This window comes from Oryctolagus cuniculus, chromosome 1, assembly GCF_964237555.1.
Source record: "Oryctolagus cuniculus chromosome 1, mOryCun1.1, whole genome shotgun sequence".
Lineage (NCBI taxonomy): Eukaryota > Metazoa > Chordata > Mammalia > Lagomorpha > Leporidae > Oryctolagus > Oryctolagus cuniculus.
Genome location: NC_091432.1, coordinates 2,198,094 through 2,218,459, shown reverse-complemented (window position 1 = coordinate 2,218,459; position 20,366 = coordinate 2,198,094). Strand labels below are relative to the sequence as shown.

General features: G+C 65.8%; 1 protein-coding gene across 1 annotated transcript; it reads right to left on the bottom strand.

Annotated features, from left to right (window-relative positions):
• Nucleotides 1-12,219: 12,219 nt before the first annotated feature.
• On the bottom strand, nt 12,220-17,062 carry FADD (Fas associated via death domain). The gene is made up of 2 exons (XM_070061962.1): nt 16,690-17,062; nt 12,220-15,856 (listed from the first exon to the last, which is right to left on the bottom strand). The coding sequence occupies exons 1-2, from the start codon at nt 16,973-16,975 to the stop codon at nt 15,531-15,533; spliced, it is 612 nt and encodes a 203-aa protein (XP_069918063.1). The 5' UTR covers nt 16,976-17,062; the 3' UTR covers nt 12,220-15,530.
• Nucleotides 17,063-20,366: the final 3,304 nt, after the last annotated feature.

Genomic DNA, 20,366 nt, shown 5'->3' with positions numbered 1-20,366 from the left:
AGCCCCGCGGGACCCTCAGTCTCGCTGTGGCTGTGCCGTGTGCTGCAGTGCCTGCTCGTGGCCCTGCTGCCTCGGCCAGCCGTGAGTCACCGCCCAGTGATTCCGCACACAGTGCGTGCAGGTCCTGCGAGCAGGAGGCAGAGCGGCGAGAGGGAGTCTTGGTGCCGCACAGAGACCTCCACCCAACCCGCCCGCGCCCGCGCCTGCGCTGTGGTGCAGGGGATGGGGACAGCACCCGCCTGTAGCGCCAGCATCCCGCCTCACTCCTGCTCAAGTCCAGCTGCTCCACTTCCGACCCAGCTCCCTGCTGTGGCCTGGGAAAGCAGCAGAAGATGGTGGCCCAAGTGCTGGGCCCCTGCACCCATGTGGGAGACCCGGGAGAAGCTCCTGGCTCCTGGCTTCAGCCTGGTCCGGCTCCCATTTGATCTTCTAACCACTGGTTCATTTCCCAAATGGCCCAAACAGCTGGGCCTGGCTGAGGCTGAGGTCTCCCCCAAGGGTGGCAGGTGCACAGGGACCTGAGCCATCTCCCGTTACCTTCCCAGGTGCATGCGCAGGTGAACCAGGAGCAGAACCAGCACTCCAGTGTGGGATGCCGGAGCAGCTTAACCTGCCTCACTGCCCTGTCAGCCCCTACATTCTTCATTGGTCTTTCTTTGCAAAAGAGGGAGAAGGAGAGGGGGAGGGGGAGGGGGAGGGGAAAGGGGAAGGGGGGGAGGGAGAAAGAGCCCACCCCTACCTGCTGGTTCCCTCTCCAAATGCTCAGGGCTGAGGCCAAAGCCCAGAACTGGGAACAAACCCAGGCCCCCCAGCAGGTGGCAGGACCCCCTGGGCCGGCACCCGCTGCCTCCCAGGGTCTGCATTAGCAGGAAGCTGGAGCCCGCAGCTCTGGGCCCGGGCTGTGGGAGTCGCAGCACCAGGCTAAACGCCTGCCCCAGGTTCCTTGCCTTCTCTGGCGTCTTGGGGTCGGGTCGGGGTCCGCGCTGCTAACAGCCGTCTGCCTGTCTGTGTGGCTTCTGCCTGACGCCCCTCCAGCTGTTCACGGCCTGTGGCGTTGGGGCGGGGGTCTGGGGCTGTCTTGCACTTTGGGTGCTTATTGCACACTTGTGTCCTGAGTTCCGGTGGAGGTCAAAACTGCCCGGTGGGTCTGATTCGACGTGAGAAAAAGAATGTCCCCACCACAGAAGGGACACGTGCGCCGGCGCCCACTGAGGCCGCCCTGACCCTGGCCGAGCCTCGCGCCTGGGAGCCGCGCCTGCCCTGGGATGACGAGCTGACGGCTCACAGGCTGCCCGGGGAACCCAGTCCTTGCGCCTGCAGCCTGGCGTCTGAGAACCGGCTCGCTGAGATCCAGAACAAAGCCGGGGAAGTGGAGCCAGGCTCTCGGGGTGGGGGTGGGGACTCCCTCTAGGCCTCTTGCCCGAGTGAAATGTTTCATTCTGAGTAAGCGGCCCCTGAGCCCGGGAGGGCGGCACCCGTGGTGCAGATGGAGCCGAGCAGGCCCGGGGCCGGGCGGCGGAGAGAGTTCCCAGAAGCAGAGCCCTGAGTGGACTCGCTGAGCTCCCGGAAGAAGGGAAACCCACATCACGCCAAAGCTGGTGGCCACCCTCTGCAAGGAAGCCGTGCCTGGGCCGGGAGGCGCTGCCACAGCAGGTTTCCAAGAACTGCGTCCCAAAGAGAAGCCTGGCAGGGCTCCCAGCCCCGGCTCCGGGAATGCACAGGGTCGGGGGCTCCTTGTCGCCCTGGAAGAGGCGGCTCCTGGCAGGAGCCTGCCCGCATCCACTCCCGGCATGCCGTGGTCCTGGCCCTCATAGCGCACCGCCTGGGGGTCTTCCCGGGACCCTCTGACTACCACGGCGGTGATGCTAACAGGTGCTCACCCACGTGTGAGGAGCTCGGAGAGGCTTTAACCAGCGCGGTGACAAAGCAGGTCAGGGCAGGGCCCTGGGGTCAGGAGGCAGGGTCCTCACCCCAGCCGCGAGCAGGGCGTGGACAGCTGTCTATCCATCTGTCTCGCTCTCTGGCACAGACCAGTGCTGTCATCGTCTGTAGAGCAGCTGCTGCCCCGGGGACCTCCGACGTAAGAGGCGGCCAGGCTGTGAGTCGCCCGACGCCAGGAGCTGGGAGCAGGTCCTGCAGCCGCGCCCCAGCCCACCCCGCAGGCTCCTTGGGAGGGTCTGCATCAGCCAGGTGCACCCACTCATTAGATCAGGAGGACCTCTTGGTGGCCAGCCTCGAGGACCTGGGCAGGCAGGGTCGGGGCAGGTAAGCCTGAAGCAAGTGTCGCACCTGCCGTGTCTTTAATCACACGGTGAAACACACCCCACCAGACAAGCCCGGGGTGCCGGGAGAGGCGACAGCCAAGGCAGACCACACTGGAAAGCTAGTCTGACAGGGGAGGGCTGTGGGCAAAAACGGGCTCTGAGCTCAGCAGTGCGGTGGCGGGGAGACCTGGCCACCCCCTGCACACTCGGCAGCGTCCCAGTGCCCCGCACAGCACCCTGGACAATGTTTCCCGCAGCAGGGGGCCAGCCAGAGGCCTTAGGCATGGCCCTGCCCTGGCTCTCCCATCATTGAGTAAATTGTGGGTATGGGACGCCGGCACTGTGGCCTAGCAGGTTAAGCTGCAGCCTGCGGCACCGGCATCCCAAATGGGCCCCGGTTCTAGTCCACTTCCACCTGGGAAAGCAGCAGAGGATGGCCCGAGTGCTTGGGCCCCTGCACCCACTGGCAGAAGCTCCTGGCTCCTGGCTTCAGCCTGGCCCAGCCCACGCCATTGCAGCCATTTGGGAAGTGAACCAGCGGATGTAACTGTGCCTTTCAAATAAATAAAAATAAGTCTCTGAAAAAAATTGTGGGTAAGGCTCCCAAAAGCCAGGCACGGATCCCCGCCCTTGGCACCCACGCACCTGACCCTGTGAGCCTTTGCAAATGCAGTAAGGGTCTCGGGGTGAAACCACCCTGGGCTCGGGGGGACCCCAGATGTAGGGACGGGGCCCTTACGAGGCAAAGGGCAGACGTAGAAGCACACGGAGGGAAAGGCCCTGGGTAGACAGAAGCGGGGACTGCGGGGTGCGTGCCCAGGGCTGCCAGCCGCCAGCAGAGGTGACCGGGAAGCCTGGCTCGGGTCTGCCTCGCAGCCTCCAGGGGAACCACCCTGCCCACGCCTGCGCTGCGGACCTGGGGCCTGGGGAGCGCGGGGAGGGGGTCCCTGCAGGGGATTCCCCAGGCGAACGCACCGTGCGCTCTGGGAAATCGCGAGGCAGGGGAGCTGGGGCCAGGGCAAGACGTGGTCCCGGTGGCCTCGGGGCGGGCCGCGGCCGCCGTGAGTCAGGAGCGGGAGGGGAGGCTGGTCCGGGCACATTGCATTTCTCAAGGGGCAGCGGCGCGTGGACGGCCGTGCTCTGCCGCCCCGACCGGCAGCTGGCAGAACATCACCTCCATTGTTGTGTGTGAATGAAGTAGTTCACAATAAAAGGTTTGGTTTTGTTTTTTTAAAGGACCCAGGATGTGAAGTCAGGCGTTGGGTCCTTTGTGTGTGCGTGCGAGCCTGGGGCTGAAGTCCGTCCCCAACACTGCCCGAGCCTTGGTCTCCTCCAGGACAGATCAGGGTGCCTGGCCGGGGTGGGTACACGGGGCAGTCCCTGGACAGCTGGGCGTGGAGCCGGCCCCGACGGGATGGCCCTTCTGCCTGCACTGCGGCCAGGGGGAGGCCTGCACGCTGCCCGGTGGACGGCTGGAGCCCAGGTCCCCGTGGCCCCGGCCTGGGTGCTGTCCCTCAGCCTCGGCTCACCACGCGGGGAGCTCACCAGGTCCAGTGCCTCCCCAGCTTCCGACACACCTGGACTAAGACCCACAGCTCATGCTGGCTGTCACTGTGGCCCTTGGCACCTGCTGCCCAAACACGCTGGCCCGGTTCTGCACACGGCTGATGTCTTCCAGTCCTGGGTTCTCAGGCCATGGAGTCAGCACTCCCGGGAGCTGGCCCTCCGCGTCTCTCCTCCCTGGGCTCCCTGCTCTGTTTCTTGCTGGCGGGGGTCCCAGTGGGAAAGGAGAAGCCAGGAGCTGCAGGCAGTGAGGTGGCCGGCTTGGTCCTGGGAGGGGAAGGAGAGGAAGAGCCAGGTGGACATCTGGAGCAGGCACGGTAGACCTGGGCTGCCCCTGAGGTCGGTGCTGAGGGCACGGTGCCCGAGGAAGCCACATTCGGTGGTGAGGAAAACAGAAGGGCTGGGGCAGGGGTGGTGAGGTGTGTTAGAACCAGCTAGGTCGGGGGCAGCAGGGCGGTCTTCCTGGAAGAGGGTGCGGCAGTGGGAAGAGTAAGAGTTAAGAGCGGGTCGCTGGAGCGGAGTGGAGGACAGGGTCCCTGCAGAGGGGCAGGCGGGCGGGCGGGCAGACGCTGGGAGGCCAGGGTCCATCTCCCTCTGCCCGCAGGTCTCTGGGGCTCAGACTTGCTCTGCCTCTGCCACAGGACTAGACGTTTAGCACAGGGAGAAGGAAATCCCCCTCTCTTCTTTTGGGAGCTGCCCGGGCCCCCCGGGGACTCCCAGAGACCAGCTTGCGGTGCCCCTGGCTGGGCTGGCAGCTTGGGGCGCCCCCGCCCCCATTCCCACAGCCCACAGGCAGCATTAGCTCAGGCTGCATGGGCGCGGGGGAGAAGGTGCCGGCTGTGCCCGGCTCCCGCCCACCAGCCAAGCAGGGACTTGTCCCGGGATAATGGGCTTCAGTGGGTCGTGAGAAAGAGAAAGAAGACCTGTAGTAAAAACTAAAAAAAAAAAAAAAAAACAAGCAAGCAAAACAGCAGCTCACCTGGATGGAGCAGGTGAGCCACCCACCCCACCCCCCACCGCGTGCTGTCCAGGGAGGGATGGAGGGGGTCCCCCAGGCCTGAGTCTCCGCTCTGGAGGGGCCTCGGCTGGGAGGCCCGGAGCTGGTCATCAGGGCCATGGAGAGTGGACGCTGCGAGCTTCATGTCTGCCCACAGCACTCGGCCCACAGCCCCGCTCGGTCCCGGGAAGCAGAGAGCAGTGCACAGCCTGGTGCCGCGCACAGTGACGGCAGAGCCAGACGACTGCCGGAGCCTGGGCTGGGGACCCCGGCCGAGGGAGCCCCTCTGGTGACAGGCAGGCATCGTAGTGTCCAGCCTGGCCCCTGGCCACCCTGCTTCCTGTGCAGTGGGACTTCTCAGCCTTGGGCTCCTCACCGGCCACCCAGCAGCACCCCCATGGTGGTTCCGTGTCACGGTGCCTGGGCACCCCTAGAGGTTTGCAGTAGGATCTGAGGACGGCACTGGCAGCAGGAAGGGGTCAAAGGTCTCAGCTGGGGCCGGCACTGTGGCGCCACCGCCTGTGTCAGCGGCATCCCATTTGAGCACCGGCTTGAGTCCCGGCTGCTCTGCTTCCAATCCAGCTCCCTGCCGATGCATCTGGGAGAGCAGCAGAAGCGGCCCAGGTGCTTGGGCCCTGCACCCACGTGGGAGACCCGGAAGAAGCTCCTGGCTCCATTTGGGGAGTGAACCAGAGGATGTCTGTCTATCCCTCTCTGTATAACTGCCATTCAAATACATACATACATACATACATACATCTTTTGGAAAAATAGACGTCAGCTGGAACCGGCTCCTTTCTGGCCTGGAACGGGGTAAGGGTCCCTTTCTCAGTGCAGTGGTGGCCACCCTAGGGGAGAAAGAGCCGGGCCCCTTGAGCTGGGAGGGCAGGTGCTCACCGGAGGCCCTGCCGGGGGCTGGGACCATCGTAGGGCTGAACCCTGTGGAAGCCCCATGGGAGCCGCCGGGCGCATTAGCAGAACCGATCCTAAGGGGTCTGCTTCTTCCAGCACAGCGGCCTTCCGGAAGGCTACAGCGAGCGTGTCTGCGGCGGGAACAGAGCTGCACCCAGGCTGCTCCCCCCCAGTACCCCCCCACACCCCGCGAGATCTGCCAAGCCCAGGTGTGACGGCATCTCCACCCTGCGCAACAGTGGTCTCCGGAAGGGGGGCTCGGGACTCTCGTCTCACAACGGTGGTCTCCGGGCGGGGGCTCGGGACTCTCGTCTCACAACGGTGGTCTCCGGACGGGGGGCTCGGGACTCTCATCTCACAACGGTGGTCTCCGGGCGGGGGGCTCGGGATTCTCATGTCATAAGCCTGGAGGAGGACTGGTGTTGCTCATGTCATCCACTCACTTCCATATTTTCCTTATTTTATAGGAAGGGTGGGTGGGTGTGTGGGTGTGTGTGTGTGGACGGACAGTTAGATGAGTGAGTCGATGGGTGGGGGGGTGGTGGGAGACAGATGGACGGATGGATGGATGACTGGTTGGGTAGGTGGATGGGGGACGATGGGCAGTAGAGGGCTGGCTGGGTGGGTGGGCGGATGGATGAATGGAGGCGCGGGTGATGCATGGGTGAGTAGGTGGAGGTCGGCTGCATGGGCGGATCGTGGGCTGAGTGAGTGGGCAGGCGGGCAAGTGTATGGATAAGCTGGTGCCCCAGACATGGCCCGGCCTGCCCGGGGGAGCCGGGGGCAGCATGCTGGCGTCAGTGGTGACTTAGCGAGCACTTCCCCCCTGCCGGGCACCGTCCTGGCCCCGCATCTTCACGGCAGCCGCCCGGAATGAGTCCCGTCCCCAAGTCTCCTTTTGTTGGTCTTTGCTGCTTTTATAAAATCAGGAAACAAGTGACCTCCACACGTGCTGTGGCATCCAAAAGGCACAGAAGGCAGACGGTTAACATAAACGAGTAAACACGCCTCACTTTGCGATGCCCAGGCTGCTGCTGGCAGGGCAGGGGCCCCGGAACAGCGAGGCTCGGACAGGCCCAGCCGGCTCACCGCAAGGCCCGGTTCACCGGACTCCAAGGCTGCCCAGCCCTCCAGGGGCGATGCGGGCCGAAGGAGCCTGGTCAGAGCAGGGGGTGCAGAGGAAGTTGGCACTGAAGCCAGCCTGGGGGAAGAGCCGGGCAGAGGTGCACGGGAGACCGGAGGCTGGGGCGCTCCCACACGGCGGGCAAACAAGCCAAGCGTGGGCCTGGATGGAGCCCCAGCCGGAGCGCTGCGCCGGGTCTACCTGCCGCTCCCCGCCCAGTGCTCATCAATCACCCCCCCCCACACAAGCTGGCCGGAACGCACCGCTCTGCGCACGCGCCAGCTGGGCCGGCTGGGCCGGGCTGCGGCGGCCCCGCCTCCGGCACCTCCTGCGGGCAGACGCACGGCCTCAGGTGCAGACCGGCCTCGGTTCTCGTGGGCCCCGCCCCTGACCGTCACGGGCAGGGAGGGGTGCCGTGACCTAGAGTCCGAGGCCTGGCCCCGGTTCTGCCTCTCCGTAGTTCTGTGACCCGCAGCCGAGGCCTCGGGCGCTGAGCTCGGCCGGTCTGTCTGGACCGTAGACGATGCGCCCCGCGCGGGGGTTTCGGGGCCGGGCAGACGGGGGTAGGGGGTGGGGTGGGGTGGGGGTGCTGCGCCTCGCCCCTCTGCCCTCTGAGCTTTGAGTCCCGCCTGCCTGGCCTGGGCGAGACTGGAGCCCCCGCTGAGCCGAAGCCCGGGCTGCCCTGGGCGGATTTCTTTCTTCTTAAGATTTATTTTATTGATTTGAAAGGCGGTTACAGAGAGAGAGAGAGAGAGAGAGAGAGAGGTCTTCCATCTGCTGGTTCCATCCCCAGATGGCTACAACGACTAGGGCCGAGCCAGGTCCGAAACCAGAAGCGGGGAGCCGGGAGCTTCTTCCGGGTCTCCCACGCGGGTGCAGGGGCCCGAGGACTTGGGCCCTCCGCTGTTGCTAAACTCGCACACTGGGTGTGCTGAACACCACACACACAACCGGCCGCACAGTCACGCCTCTGTGAGCAAGGTCCCGCGTACAATTATGCGTTTATTTGAGAATAAACGCCCGCCCCCCGCCCCGTGTCCACGACAGCCGGGGCCGCACCGGGCACCTGAGCCAAGCTTCTTGGGAAAGGGGGTCTCACCAGGCGTTCTCGGGTTCTGGGGCACAGGAGGGCGCGGGACGGGGGTGGGGGTGGCGCGACCGCGGGGGCTTGCCCGCCACGCCCCCCCCCGCCCGCGGCCGGTCCCGCGCCAGGTGGATCCCGGGATCCCGTTGCTCCACCCGCGGTGCCGTGGGCACAGGAGGCCGCGGGGATCTCAAGGCGCCCGGCGTGGATGAGGGGCCCCGAGCGTCCCCCGTGGGCGCGGCAGGCTCCCGGAGGCCCCTGGCCCCGGGCTCACACCACGAGCTGCTGTCTGCCCCACGGTCGGCCACTCCAAGCCCCAGAGGGTCGTCGGCGCTTCCTGCCTGTCCCGGGATTAGCGCCCCGGGCTGCGGTGGACGGGGAGAGCACTCGCCACTTCCTCCGTGTCCACGCCCATCGGGGCGGGCGCCAGCGCGTCAGGGACGGCGGGGCCACCTCTCCCGAGGCCCCGCCCCTTGAACCTGGGCGGGCTGGGGGCGGGAGCTCGCCTGCAGCCACCCCCTCCCCACCCCCGCCGCCTAGAGACAAGCGCCGGCCGGAGGCGTCTGAGGTCCCGGGTGGGCTGCACACAGACCCTTGCGGTGCAGGCTCCGGAGCCGCCCTGCCCAGCGCCGCCCTGGCCCTCGGCGTCCACAGGGCGTGTCCCCTTGTCCCTCCTCTCCTCCCCACCTGGGCTCGGAAGCCACAGGTGAGTTGAATACGGAACTCCCTGGCACCAGGGCCCCCGGCTCCCGAAGGCAGGCAGGCCAGTCACCCTCAACACTGTCCCACCAGGACAGCATGTCCCCGGGGACAGGGACAGCAGAGCCCTGTGGCCCCCCGCCCCCCGCACTGCACCTGTGACAGTAACGGCCAGGTGTCCTGGGGGCGGATGGGGCTGGAGCACCTGTCACCCTCACCTACAACCTCAAGGAGCCGTGTTGGTGTCCACGGAGGTGGGGGGTGTGTGGCCCGAGGGAGGCCCAGGGAGGGGGTGCCCATCGTTGGCTGGGGGACGCTGGGCGCTTGCTATGTGTGCCTGTGCTTGGCGCCAGGGAGAGGGGTGGCTGGGGGCCCAGGCTCCAGGCGGGGGCAGGTCTCAGTGGCCCTGGGCGCGCTGTGGGAGGGACCTGGCCCTGAGTGACAGTGAGGGGCGGGAGCACAGCTCTGCCTTCTCATGGATGGGAAGACCCCGCCTCCGGCCAGGTCCAGAGCCTTGAAGGGCAGCCGCGTCTGCGGAGAGCCTCAGGATAGCACATTCCCGGCAGCCACCCTCACAGCCAGGGACGCTGGGTCTCCGTCAGTCAGGGGCTGAATGTCCAGCACTGAATCCCCACGTCGCCTCGCCCAATCCATCCCGACAGAACCTCCCAGGACTGACTTGACTCGACATAGCTGCCAGTGTTCCAGCTATCACACTTACATTCCAGCCAGGAAGGTCACATCCCTCTGGCTCCTAGGATACGTCCAGGACATTCCACAGGCTGCTTCTGCTCTCCTGCAGAACTCGACGGGATGGACAAACGCGGCCCCACCGGACACCGGGGGTCTCACAGGACAGACACCGGGGAGGAGTGACGGGGCCGGGTGGGGCTCACTACAGAAGCCAGGCGGCCTCTTCCTCCCGGCAGGGACGCAGGCCGGGGTCTGAGCCTCCGTGTTCTGGAAGCAGGAGCCTAGGCCGCGGGCCGGCGGCACGTCCGTGAGGCCAGGCTTGGAGCGGTGACCCAGCAGGGAGGGCCTGGCCCGCTGCCCTGCAGCTCCATCTGGCCGGAGCGAGGCCGTGCCCACAGCGGGAGCCCGAGGGCCGGCCGTGGGCTCCGGCCAGCAGCCAGGGTGCTCGCCAGCGCTGGCCAGGGCGCCACGGTGGCCGGGGGTTTCTGGCGCACAGGAGCCTCACCGTAGCGCCCAGGGCTGCTCCTGGGCCAGGCAGCCCTCCCCAGGAGCCCCCGGCCTGGCCGCTTGTGGGGTTTGTGGGTCTGGGAGAACTTCCCGGTGGTCAGCACTCTGACCTCTCCCTTGCGTTGGGTGGACACCATGGCAACCAGCACCCCCCACCCCCGGAGAGAATCAAGAAGCTGCCCTGGTCACGGCTCGGGGGGCAGGAGGAGGAAGCACGGTGCTGGCTCTCAAAGGACCCTGGGGACAAAGCCAAACCCCATACTCCAAACTGCTCCCCCACCAGCCCAGCTCCGGCACAGCCCAGCCACCAGCACCCTGGAGTCTTCCCCGCGGACAAGGGGCTGCACTTCCCTTCTTCCCTTGCAGCCCCCTAGGGGGCGTGCCTGGACCACACTTAGCGTCATTGACCTGTCCCAGGTCCTGAGCGGGGTCCTCTGCTCTAGCAGACGGGACCCAGGTCCTCCCCTCACCTGCAGGCTGCAGGGGCGCTCCTGCACCTGCTGGGCCCAGCCCGGCTCTGGTGCCGGCCTCTGCCTGCCCTGCGTGCACCCTGGAAAACTCCTACTCACCCTGCAACACCCGACTTGAGATGCCCCATTAATGAAAATGGGGATGCCGGCAGGCCTCGCAGCCTGGGGCCCAAGTCCAGGCGCCAGGCAGGTCACTCCGGCCCCGGGTCTCACTCCCAGGGGCGACGGGGTGCTCTTTCCTCTCAGGAGCCAGGTGTCACTTTTCTCCAAGTCCCCGTGCCCAGAGCAGCTGCCAGCTGGGTTGATGAGGGCTCAGGCCAGCAGCCAAGGCTGGCCCCCCGACTGCAAAGCCATGCTCTGCACCGGCCTCGTTCCACGCAGCCGTGGAGGGCCAGGGGCTGGGGGTGGTGGTGCCGGGGAGCAGTCAGGGCCTCTCTGCCCATCGAGGGCCGGGGCTGTGGCGTCTGGCTGCGAGGGAGGCCGTGGGGGCACCGGGAACACACGGAGGCACACGCGTGCCCGTCCAGTGAGCCTGGAGCCCGTGTGACCCCGTGTGGGACAGGACTTGGCCTGTCGCCTCCCAGGTGAGTCTGGAGACAAAGCAGGAAGCCCAACCCACGGCTCGCCTCACGCTGAGGTCATGCCTCTGGGGTGGGCGGCTGGGAGAGCAGGGCTCAGTGCCCTGCGGCAGGGGCGGGAGGCCCAGACCCTGGGCCTCCTGAGATGGAAGGGAGCGAAGGCAGTTCCAGCCGGCCCTGCGCTCCTGCTGGGGAGGCAGACGGAGCCAGGGCAGGGGGCAGTGCCCCGACCCGGCGCCTGCGCTGTGGACGCACCGCCTGCTGGGACTCTGCCAGGCCTGCTTTGAGCGTGTGGTCGCAGCAGGGGCGCGGTGCGACTCCGGCACCACCTCTGCCAGCCCCGATGCCCTGGGCACCCACTTCTCCGTGCCCTCTCCTTCCAGGACGGGACCCCACCTGTTCAGTTCTCCCTGGCCGGCTCAGCCCTGGGCTCACGGAAGCCCCGCCCCGCGGGAGCTAGGAGGGCATCGGCAGGGGCAGGAGACCTAAACCTTCACCCTGCTCTGTGAACCCGTGCCCCACCCCAGGCCCGCCCCTTCCCACTTCTCCGCCCCATGAGAACCCCGAGCCCCTCCTTCCGCTGCCGCCTCCAGCCTGGACCATCCACTGGCCTCCTGCCATGGCGTCCCTTGTTCCCTCTTGTTCCCCGGGGCCCAGCCTGTGGCCAGAGCTGTACCGGAAGTGTCCAGGCCTGACCTTAGAACAAGACTCAGGCTCACGTGGGGTGGTACAGAAAACAAAGCACAAGGCGGCCTGGAGCTCCAGCAGGGAAATGGGCCCGTCCAGGACGGCAGGCGGCTACCAAAAGCCGCCCTCCGGACACCGGACGTCGCTGCTGCCCGCTGAGCGCACCGGTGTCCCCAGCTTCTGACCCGGGGCCCTCCTGGGTCCTGGCGCCTGCACCCTGGGCTGGAACCTCTTAGCCACGCAAGCATGCTCTCCGCCCGCTGTGCCAGCCCTGCCCAGCCTCCCACACACCCCGCCCAGCTCGGCCCCGGGGTTCTTCAGTCCCTGGGCCACTCCTGCCCCCTGCAGGCTCTGGCTGGGCACTTCCGGCGCCCCGGAAGGTGAGTGCCGGCTGTCACCGTGCTGCAGCCCCACCGGGACGCTTCCCTGGAGAAGCCGTGTCCAGTCTCCCGGCTAGCCCGCGGACGCTGCTCTGCGCGCATCTGTGTGCTGGTCACGGGGTCCCTGTCTCCCGCTGAGAAGGAAACGGCAGGGAGACGGGGGGGGGGGGCCTCACTAAACGCCTGTTGCAAGTGGGCGCCTTGGCCCACACCGTGCAGAGTGGACACGCATTTTTCACACGTGATCGCCTGTCTTTGAGGCTCCTTTTAAGGCATGACTTTTTATTCATCTTTAAATAAATAGGCAGATTGATCCGGGTTTCATTTCACAGCCGCCTTCTCCCATTGGCGATTGTCAAGAGACTCTTCCAGGTTGGCTGCCACCTCCCCGCCCCCACCCAGGGACCCGAACCCTGGCAGGTGCCCCCCCCTGAATCAGCCTCCTCCATTCTGGGTCCTTTGCCTCCACAAGGCCCCTGCTCCCCCCACCCGTTTTGTTGGCCACTTGAATTCTGATCAGGGCCACACTCCCTGCGGCTCCTGGTGCGGGGTCCGAGCCCCCGGCATCCGTGGAGCCCTGACAATGAGGGGCGTCGGGGCTCAGGAGCGGAGCTGGCTTTTAAACCAATTAAGTCACTCAGACGTGAACCGGCTACAGGCACCACGTGTCTCAGCTGCTCCGCCCCGCCCTGTGCCTCATGCCCGTGTACTCTCTCTGGAAGCCAAGACCCTGACTCACAGGCCCACCACCTGCAAGTCCAGCATCAGCCCTGCCTGGGGAGAGCCACTCCCTGGGGTAGCCTGCATGGACCCCGGCTGTGGGGGCATAGTGTGTGGGGCGCAGGTGCACGGAGGGGCAGGCACCCCCGACCCCAGCCACCACAGCTCCTTGCCTGGAGTGGGGTGGGGGGAATGCAAGCCCAAGGGAACCCTCCCCCACCCCCCCGCATTTGTTTTCCCACGGTCCAGGCACAGGGGCCTCCGCCACACTGCAGACTGGAGCTGGGGGCAGGCGCAGGGGGCGGCCCTCGGGAGCTGAGCGGGGTGGGACCAGGGGGCAGGCGGCTGGGCAGAGCGAGGCGGGTGTGGGGCAGGGCTGTGGGGAGGGCGGCTGCCCACCGCCGGGCGCCTGGTCCTGCATCTCACGGTGTCCTGAGAATCCCGCTGGAAGGGGCGGTGCCGACCCGGGCCTCCAGGCCCGGCCGGGCTTTGATTTCTAACACAGGTGCCCATCAGACAGGTGCGAGGCTGGGAACTGCTGCTGAGCAGAGGGAGGGAAAGGCCCACGAAGCGAACGCGGCTCAGGCCAATCGCACCCTGAACGCGTGGTTTCTTTAACATGATCTTCCCAGCCACGGCAAAACAGGCAACACGGCAAAGCACGCGATGCGGCCATTCCAGCTGTGACTTCAGTGCACAGCTCAGGGCCACTGAGGACGTCCACAGTCGTCAGCATCCTGAAACCACCCCCACAGGTCTCCCCCATCCCGAACACAAGCTCTGTCCCAGGCACACACACGCGTGCACGCAGGCTCATGTGTGCACACACACGGGACCACATGTACATACACAGGCACACATAGGCTCACACGTGCATGCAGGATCGTGCATGCGCACACGGGATCACACATGGGATCACATGTAAACATGCACACATAGGATAACATGTGTGCATGCAGGGTCATGTGTGCACACACAAGTACACAGACCACACACACAGGATCACACGCTTATACACAGGATTGTGTGTGTGCACACATGCAAAGATCACACGCACACAGGATCACATGTGTGCATCCAGGGTCATGTGTGCACACACAAGTACACAGACCACGTACACAGGATCACACGCATATACACAGGATCATGTGTGCACACACACGGGACCACATGTACATTCACATGCACACATAGGCTCACACGTGCATGCAGGGTCATGTGTGCACACACAAGTACACAGACCACACACACAGGACCACATGCATATACACAGGATCATGTGTGCACACACAAGTACACAGACCACACACAGGATCACACGCATATACACAGGATCATGTGTGCACACACAAGTACACAGACCACACACAGGATCACACGCATATACACAGGATCGTGTATGCACACACGTGCAAAGATCACATGCACACAGGATCACATGTGTGCATGCAGGGTCATGTGTGCACACGGGATCACAAGTGCACACAGGATTACACACATAACCACGCACACACACACAGGATCACACATGCATAGGATTGCAGTACATATACATGTATGCAAGATTATGCGTGCAGAGATCACAGGTGCACACACAGGATCACATGTCATGCACAATCACGTGAACAGGTGAGTCCACACACATATGTACACACGCTCATGCGTGCACACAAGATCACACATGCGCACACGTACCCAGGGCCCCAGGTGTGCCCACACGATCGCACCTGCCAGGCAGCCGTGAGGACCCAAATGGCCGCTGCCCTGGAAACGGCACTCGCCCAGGACCTGCTCCGCGTGCGCCCCACGCTGCTGCTGCTGCTCCCTGCGGGGGCCACAGAGCCGGGACACGTGACTAAGGGGCGGGTTCAGGATGGCCAAGTCTGTGGGTCGCTTCTGGCTGCCGATGGGGGACAGGCTGCGGGGCTGGCTCGGAGGAGGGGAGCGGCAGGGGGCCTGTGGGGAACCAGGCGCAAGGCCTGGGCTCAGCTGCACCTGGCGGGGGCGGGGAAGCTGCCGGGCAGTGCCGCTCTGTGCTGTGCGCAGTGTGTGCGGGGGTCGGGCCCCAGACGGTCACCGCGGCCCAGCACCGCCAGGCCCTGTTCTTGGCCACCAGCGCCCGCCCCTCATGGGGTGCCTGGCACCTGCTGAAGGTGAGGAGGGGGGCTTCAGCCAGCCCACAGCTCACTGGGGACAGGGATCCCCATGACCCTGGCCCAGGCCTTGGCCAGCCAGAGTCAGGGTGACACAGCCCTCGGGCCAGGCACATCCCAAGGCTGGTGGTCACTCCCGAGCGCTCTGCCTGGGGCAGTTCCCGCCCTAAGGCACTTGCGTGGACAGGACGAGCTGGGGAGCCAGAGGATGGCCTCCCGACAGTCAGTAGAAAAATAGAGACTGATTCAGAATATTAGGAAACCACAGCACCACAGCGGCCGGTCCTCACGGGAACCGCCACGGCTGGAGCCACGGCCGGAGCCACGGCCGGAGCGGGCGCCAACCCTGGCGAGCACGGCCCAGGAGCTGGACAGCTGCCGAGCCAGGCCCCCAGGTCTGTCCTGAGGGCTTCGCAGGAACCGGTGGGGGCAGCAGCAGGACACCACGGGCTCAGCTGCCCGCTCTCATGTCTGCTCGGCCCCCCGCAGCCCCCGACCACCCTCCTCACGCCCATTCACTCGGTCGCCCGCACCAAAGGAAGGCAATGGAAACGCTCTCCGGGGGCCGGAGCGGGACAGAGGCGCAAGCCTGCAGTGCCCGGACCCCGGCGGCACGGAGCGGGGCTCAGCAGGTGCAGCTCTGGTCCACCGGGGGCAGGCTCGGGCCGCCTCCTGGACAGAAGCCAGCGCCGACGCCACGTCAGGGTGCTCCGGAGTCCCACGACATCGGGGACACGGCCCCGCCCTGGTCCCGGGCGCCCCGGGCCTGCTGCTCCTCCTCCACCAGGTCGGCCACCAGGTTCATGCCGCAGCGCCTGAGCGCCTCCACGAGGCGGGCCACGGTGGCACCCTCCTTCTGCGCGTCCTTCCAGACTCTCAGCGCCGCCCTCACCCGCTCCGACAGGTTCCGGGGAAAGCGCTCCTCGATGCCGTCGATCTTGGCGTCCGAGACCTGGAGCTGCCGGGCCAGCCTCCGCCACTCCCTGCCCACGTTGTCGCACACGATGTCGAAGGCCACACGCAGGTCTGCGAGGCAAAGGACACGGCTTTACTGGGGGCCCCCAGGAGACGGCGACCTCCGCGGTCTCTCAGTGCCCGGAAAGCCCCAGGACGGCCTCGGGTCCTGCTGCAGCCCCGGGCGGCCAGAGGGAGGGAAAGGGGGCTGCCCCCGACCCCGACGGCGTTCCGCAGGGCGGCGCTGCCCGGGTGCCGCGCCGGTCCAGTCTGGCTCCCTCCCCGCGCTGTGCCCGGTCCCACTGTTACCCCGGGAGCCCTGCAAGCCACAGCAGGCGGCGGGGGACCCCGCGGGGCAGCCGCACCCACACAGGGTGTGACGCTCGTCCGCGAGATGCACCTGACCGACTCCCCGCGAGTCATTTCACACAACGCTTTATTTAGAAATTCCGTTTATCCGAAAGGAGGAAGACAAGACATCTCCTATGTGCCGGGTCAGTCCCCAAATGCCAGCAACAGCAGGAGCTGGGCCAGGCCAAAGTCGGGACCCGGGGACTTGAGCCGTCACCTGCTGCCCCCCCACAGGGGCTGGAAGTGGGGGCAGAGTCAGGACTCCAATCCCGGCACCCCAATGTGGGATGCAGGCGCCCCAGGGCCTTCGGGTCACAACCCGCACCCCCGTGCCCCCAGCCGCCCCGGCTCCCGCAGCGACCACCGCCCTGCTCTGCGGAAGGACCGCGGGAGGTCGGGCTCCCAGGGTCAAGGCGCGTCGGGGGCCGACGGCGGGCGGAGGCTGGCACCCAGCTCCGCCCGCCGCCCTCCGGGAGCTCCCTCCTCTCCCGGGGGCGCCATCGAGGGGCCCAGCCCGTCCAGAGCGCGCCCGCCCCCCCCCGGCCCCGGCCCACCTTCGGCCCCCGGCGCCGGCCCGCCCGCCGCCCCCGCCTCGAAGGCGTCCAGGCGCCGCAGCAGGTCGTGGCGCCGCAGCTCGGTCAGCAGCTCGCGCAGCAGCTCGGTGCGCTCGGGCTCCAGGTCGCTCTGCTCCAGCAGCACCGAGAAGAGGTCCAGGCCGCTCTGCACGCGCTCCAGCTTCCGCTTGCCCACGCGCCCGTGGCACAGGAACTTGAGCTCGGTCAGCTCGCTGCTCGACAGCCCGGACGACAGCGAGTGCAGCAGCCCCAGAAACGGATCCATGGCGGCGGGGCTCGCCGGCCGGGACCACCGCCGTCCAGGAGACGCCCAGCCGGGACGAACCGGAAGTGGCTGCGAGTCTCTCGCGAGAGCTCCGGGGCTGCGCGTGCGCCCTGAGCGCGGTCGTGGCCAGTTCCGCCCGGGCGTCGGCGGCCGTAGCGCCTGCGCCTGCGCCTGCGCCCGCGCCTGCGCCCAATGGATCCGCTCGCTTCCGGTGGGAAGATGTGCCCTCGGCGGTTCCAGACCGGCTTTTGCTACCGGCGAGGCCGCCTCCGCCTCTCCGGACTTTGCCCGTTAGCCAAAGGCGGTGTAGCGCGGTCTGTGCGGGGCGGTGGAGGCCGGCCGTTCCTAGCTGGCGTGCTCCCTGGTTCGAGTCCCGGCTGGTCCACTTCCGATCCAGCGCTCTGCTGTGGCCTGGGAAAGCAGTGGAGGATGGCCCGTGTGCCTGGGCCCCTGCACCCGCGGGAGACCCGGAAGAGGCTCCTGGCTCCTGGCTTTGGACCTGGGCCAGCTCCGGCTGTCCTGGCCATTTGGGAAGTGAACCAACGGATGAAAGATCTCTCTAACTCTGCCTCTCAAATAAATAAATAAATAATATATTTATACACACACCCCTTTAGATCTGTGCTAACACACACCGCCTGGGTTTCCTGTCGTTATTCCTAAATAATGCAGTATTACCCTGTGTGTTCCATTTGCATTGTGTCAGGTGTTAGAAGCCCACGGGCCTCCTGTGGGTGCGCGGGACGGCTGTGCTGCAGCCTGCCAGAGCTCACCGCGGCTGGGGAGAGCGGCCCGGCGATGGGCGTGGAGGGTGGGAGGAAGCCGCCAGGTGCGCGCAGAGGCGGTGGGGCCGGGCGCGCAGGTGAGGGTGGGAGGAAGCGCAGAGCCGAGGCGGTTGGGCCGAGCGCGCAGGTGTGGGTGGGAGGAAGCCGCCAGGTGCGCGCAGAGGCGGAGGGGCCGGGCGCGCAGGTGTGGGTGGGAGGAAGTCGCCAGGTGCGCGCAGAGGCGGAGGGGCCGGGCGTGCAGGTGTGGGTGGGAGGAAGCCTCCAGGTGCGCGCAGAGGCGGAGGGGCCGGGCGTGCAGGTGTGGGTGGGAGGAAGCGCAGAGCCGAGGCGGTGGGGCCGGGTGCGCAGGTGTGGGTGGGAGGAAGCCTCCAGGTGCGCGCAGAGGCGGAGGGGCCGGGCGTGCAGGTGTGGGTGGGAGGAAGCGCAGAGCCAGGGCGGAGGGGCCGGGCGCGCAGGTGTGGGTGGGAGGAAGCGCAGAGCCAGGGCGGAGGGGCCGGGCGCGCAGGTGTGGGTGGGAGGAAGCGCAGAGGCGGTGGGGCCGGGCGCGCAGGTGTGGGTGGGAGGAAGCCGCCAGGTGCGCGCAGAGGCGGTGGGGCCGGGCGCGCAGGTGCGGGTGGGAGGAAGCCGCCAGGTGCGCGCAGAGGCGGAGGGGCCGGGCGTGCAGGTGTGGGTGGGAGGAAGCCGCCAGGTGCGCGCAGAGGCGGTGGGGTCGGGCGCGCAGGTGCGGGTGGGAGGAAGCGCAGAGCCGGGGCTCAGCCAGGTGAGGGCGGAGGCTCGGGTGTGAACCCGGCGACGAGGGAGAATTCGGCCGAGGAAGGAGCTGGCGGCTGTGGCCTGCGTAATTGCAGAAAATGAGGAGAGGAGCAGGCGGCTGAGCGCTCAGACTGCGGTTTCACGGACGCCAGTGTGGGTCCCCGTGTCTTCTCCCTCCCCCTCTTCTGGGAAAGTCTGGGTGGGGGACTTTTGGATGTGGAAGTCCCCCAAACAACCCCTCCGGGCGACACTGGCTGTCAGGGGAAGCTTCGCCGGGGACCAGGGCTGGGGGGCCGCTGTGTCGCTCCCTCCGCACGGAGTTCCTCTCCTGAGCTCCCGGCAAGGACGCCGTGGGCTCGGGGAGTCCGACCGAGGCCGGCGCCTGCCTCGTTCGGGCCATTGCACATGCATCTCTTTTCTTTGAAATCCCCATTTTCTTCGGCCTCTCTTATGCACGTAGCTAACACCCACCTGGCTGTCTTCACCCGGGGGCAGCAAGACCAGTGGGTCAGCAGTGGGGGGGCGTGGTCACACAGCCGGTGCAGAGGGGGAACACGTGACCTCTGCATTTTTTTAAAATTGAGATATATATCATACAATTCACCTTTTTTTTTTTTAATATTTATTTGAAAGGCAGCATTACAGAGAGGGAGAGAGAGTCAGAGAGATCTTCCAACTGCTTGTTCACTCCTCAAATGGCCACAATGGCTGGGGCTGGCCCTTGCTGGAGCCAGGAGCCAGGAGCTTCTTCCGGGTCTCCCATGCGGGTGCAGGGGCCCAAGGACTTGGGCCATCTTCTACTGCCTTCCCAGGTGCACTAGCAGGGATTTTTTTTTTTTTAAGATTTATTTATTTATTTGAAAGTCAGAGTGACACAGAGAGAGGAGAGGCAGAGAAAGAGAGAGAAAGAGAGAGGTCTTCCATCCGCTGATTCACTCCCCAGTTGGCCTTAATGTCCGGGGCTGCGCTGATCCAAAGCCAGGAGCCAGAAGCTTCTTCTGGGTCTTCCACACGGGTGCAGGGGCCCAAGGACTTGGGCCATCTTCTACTGCTTTCCCAGGCCACAACAGAGAGCTGGATCGGAAGTGGAGCCACTGGGACTCCTACCGGCACCCATATGGGATGCTGGCCCTGCAGGCAGTGGCTTTACCCACTACGCCACAGCGCCAACCCCATTGCAGGGATTGTTGTATATTAATGTTAGCTGTCACAAAGCACACCGGACACCGGAGTAAGGGAAAGGATTTATTGGGGAACACCCTACAGACCGGAGTGAAGGGGCGGCGAAGGAAAAAGAGAGAAGGAGACTATAAGAGAGAGAGACAGAGAGGAGGAGAGGAGACAAGAGAGTGCAGGAGAGAAGGGCCAAGAGAAGATCCAAGAGCCAAGAGACCGGAGGAGGAGGCTAGAGAGAGGAACCGAGAGAGAAGGACCAAGAGCCGAGAGAGCACGTGTTCAGGAACAGGCCCTTTTAAAGCTTCCCCTGAGGGCGGGCAGGGAAGCAGGAGCAGCGAATCCCATCAGGATGGGGGTGGAGCCGGCTCAGGTAGCGGGGCCTTGCGGCCACCTGGCCACGACTATGCCAGTTTCCTAACAGGGATTCTTAAAATTTTTTTCTTGTCTTTCTCTGTGTCTAACAAAGAAATTTATATATTTTTTTTTTTAAAAAAGGGGGCCAGTCTTGTGGTTCAGTGGGTTAAGCAGCTACCAGGGACGCCAGCATCCGTGGCTCGAGTCCAGATGTCTCTGCTCCTGATCCGGCTCTCTGCTGTGGCCTGGGAAACCTGCGGAAGACGCCCAAGTGCTTGGGCCCCTGCACCCGCATGGGAGACCCGGCTGGAGCTTCTGGCTCC

Bases quoted from the DNA above. Each gene is read 5' to 3' on its own strand.
- FADD (XM_070061962.1), bottom strand. From the start codon at position 16,975: ATGGATCCGTTTCTGGGGCTGCTGCACTCGCTGTCGTCCGGGCTGTCG. The intron at 15,857-16,689 runs GTGGGCCGGGGC...TTTGCCTCGCAG, and splicing joins GCCGGCGCCGGGGGCCGAAG to ACCTGCGTGTGGCCTTCGAC.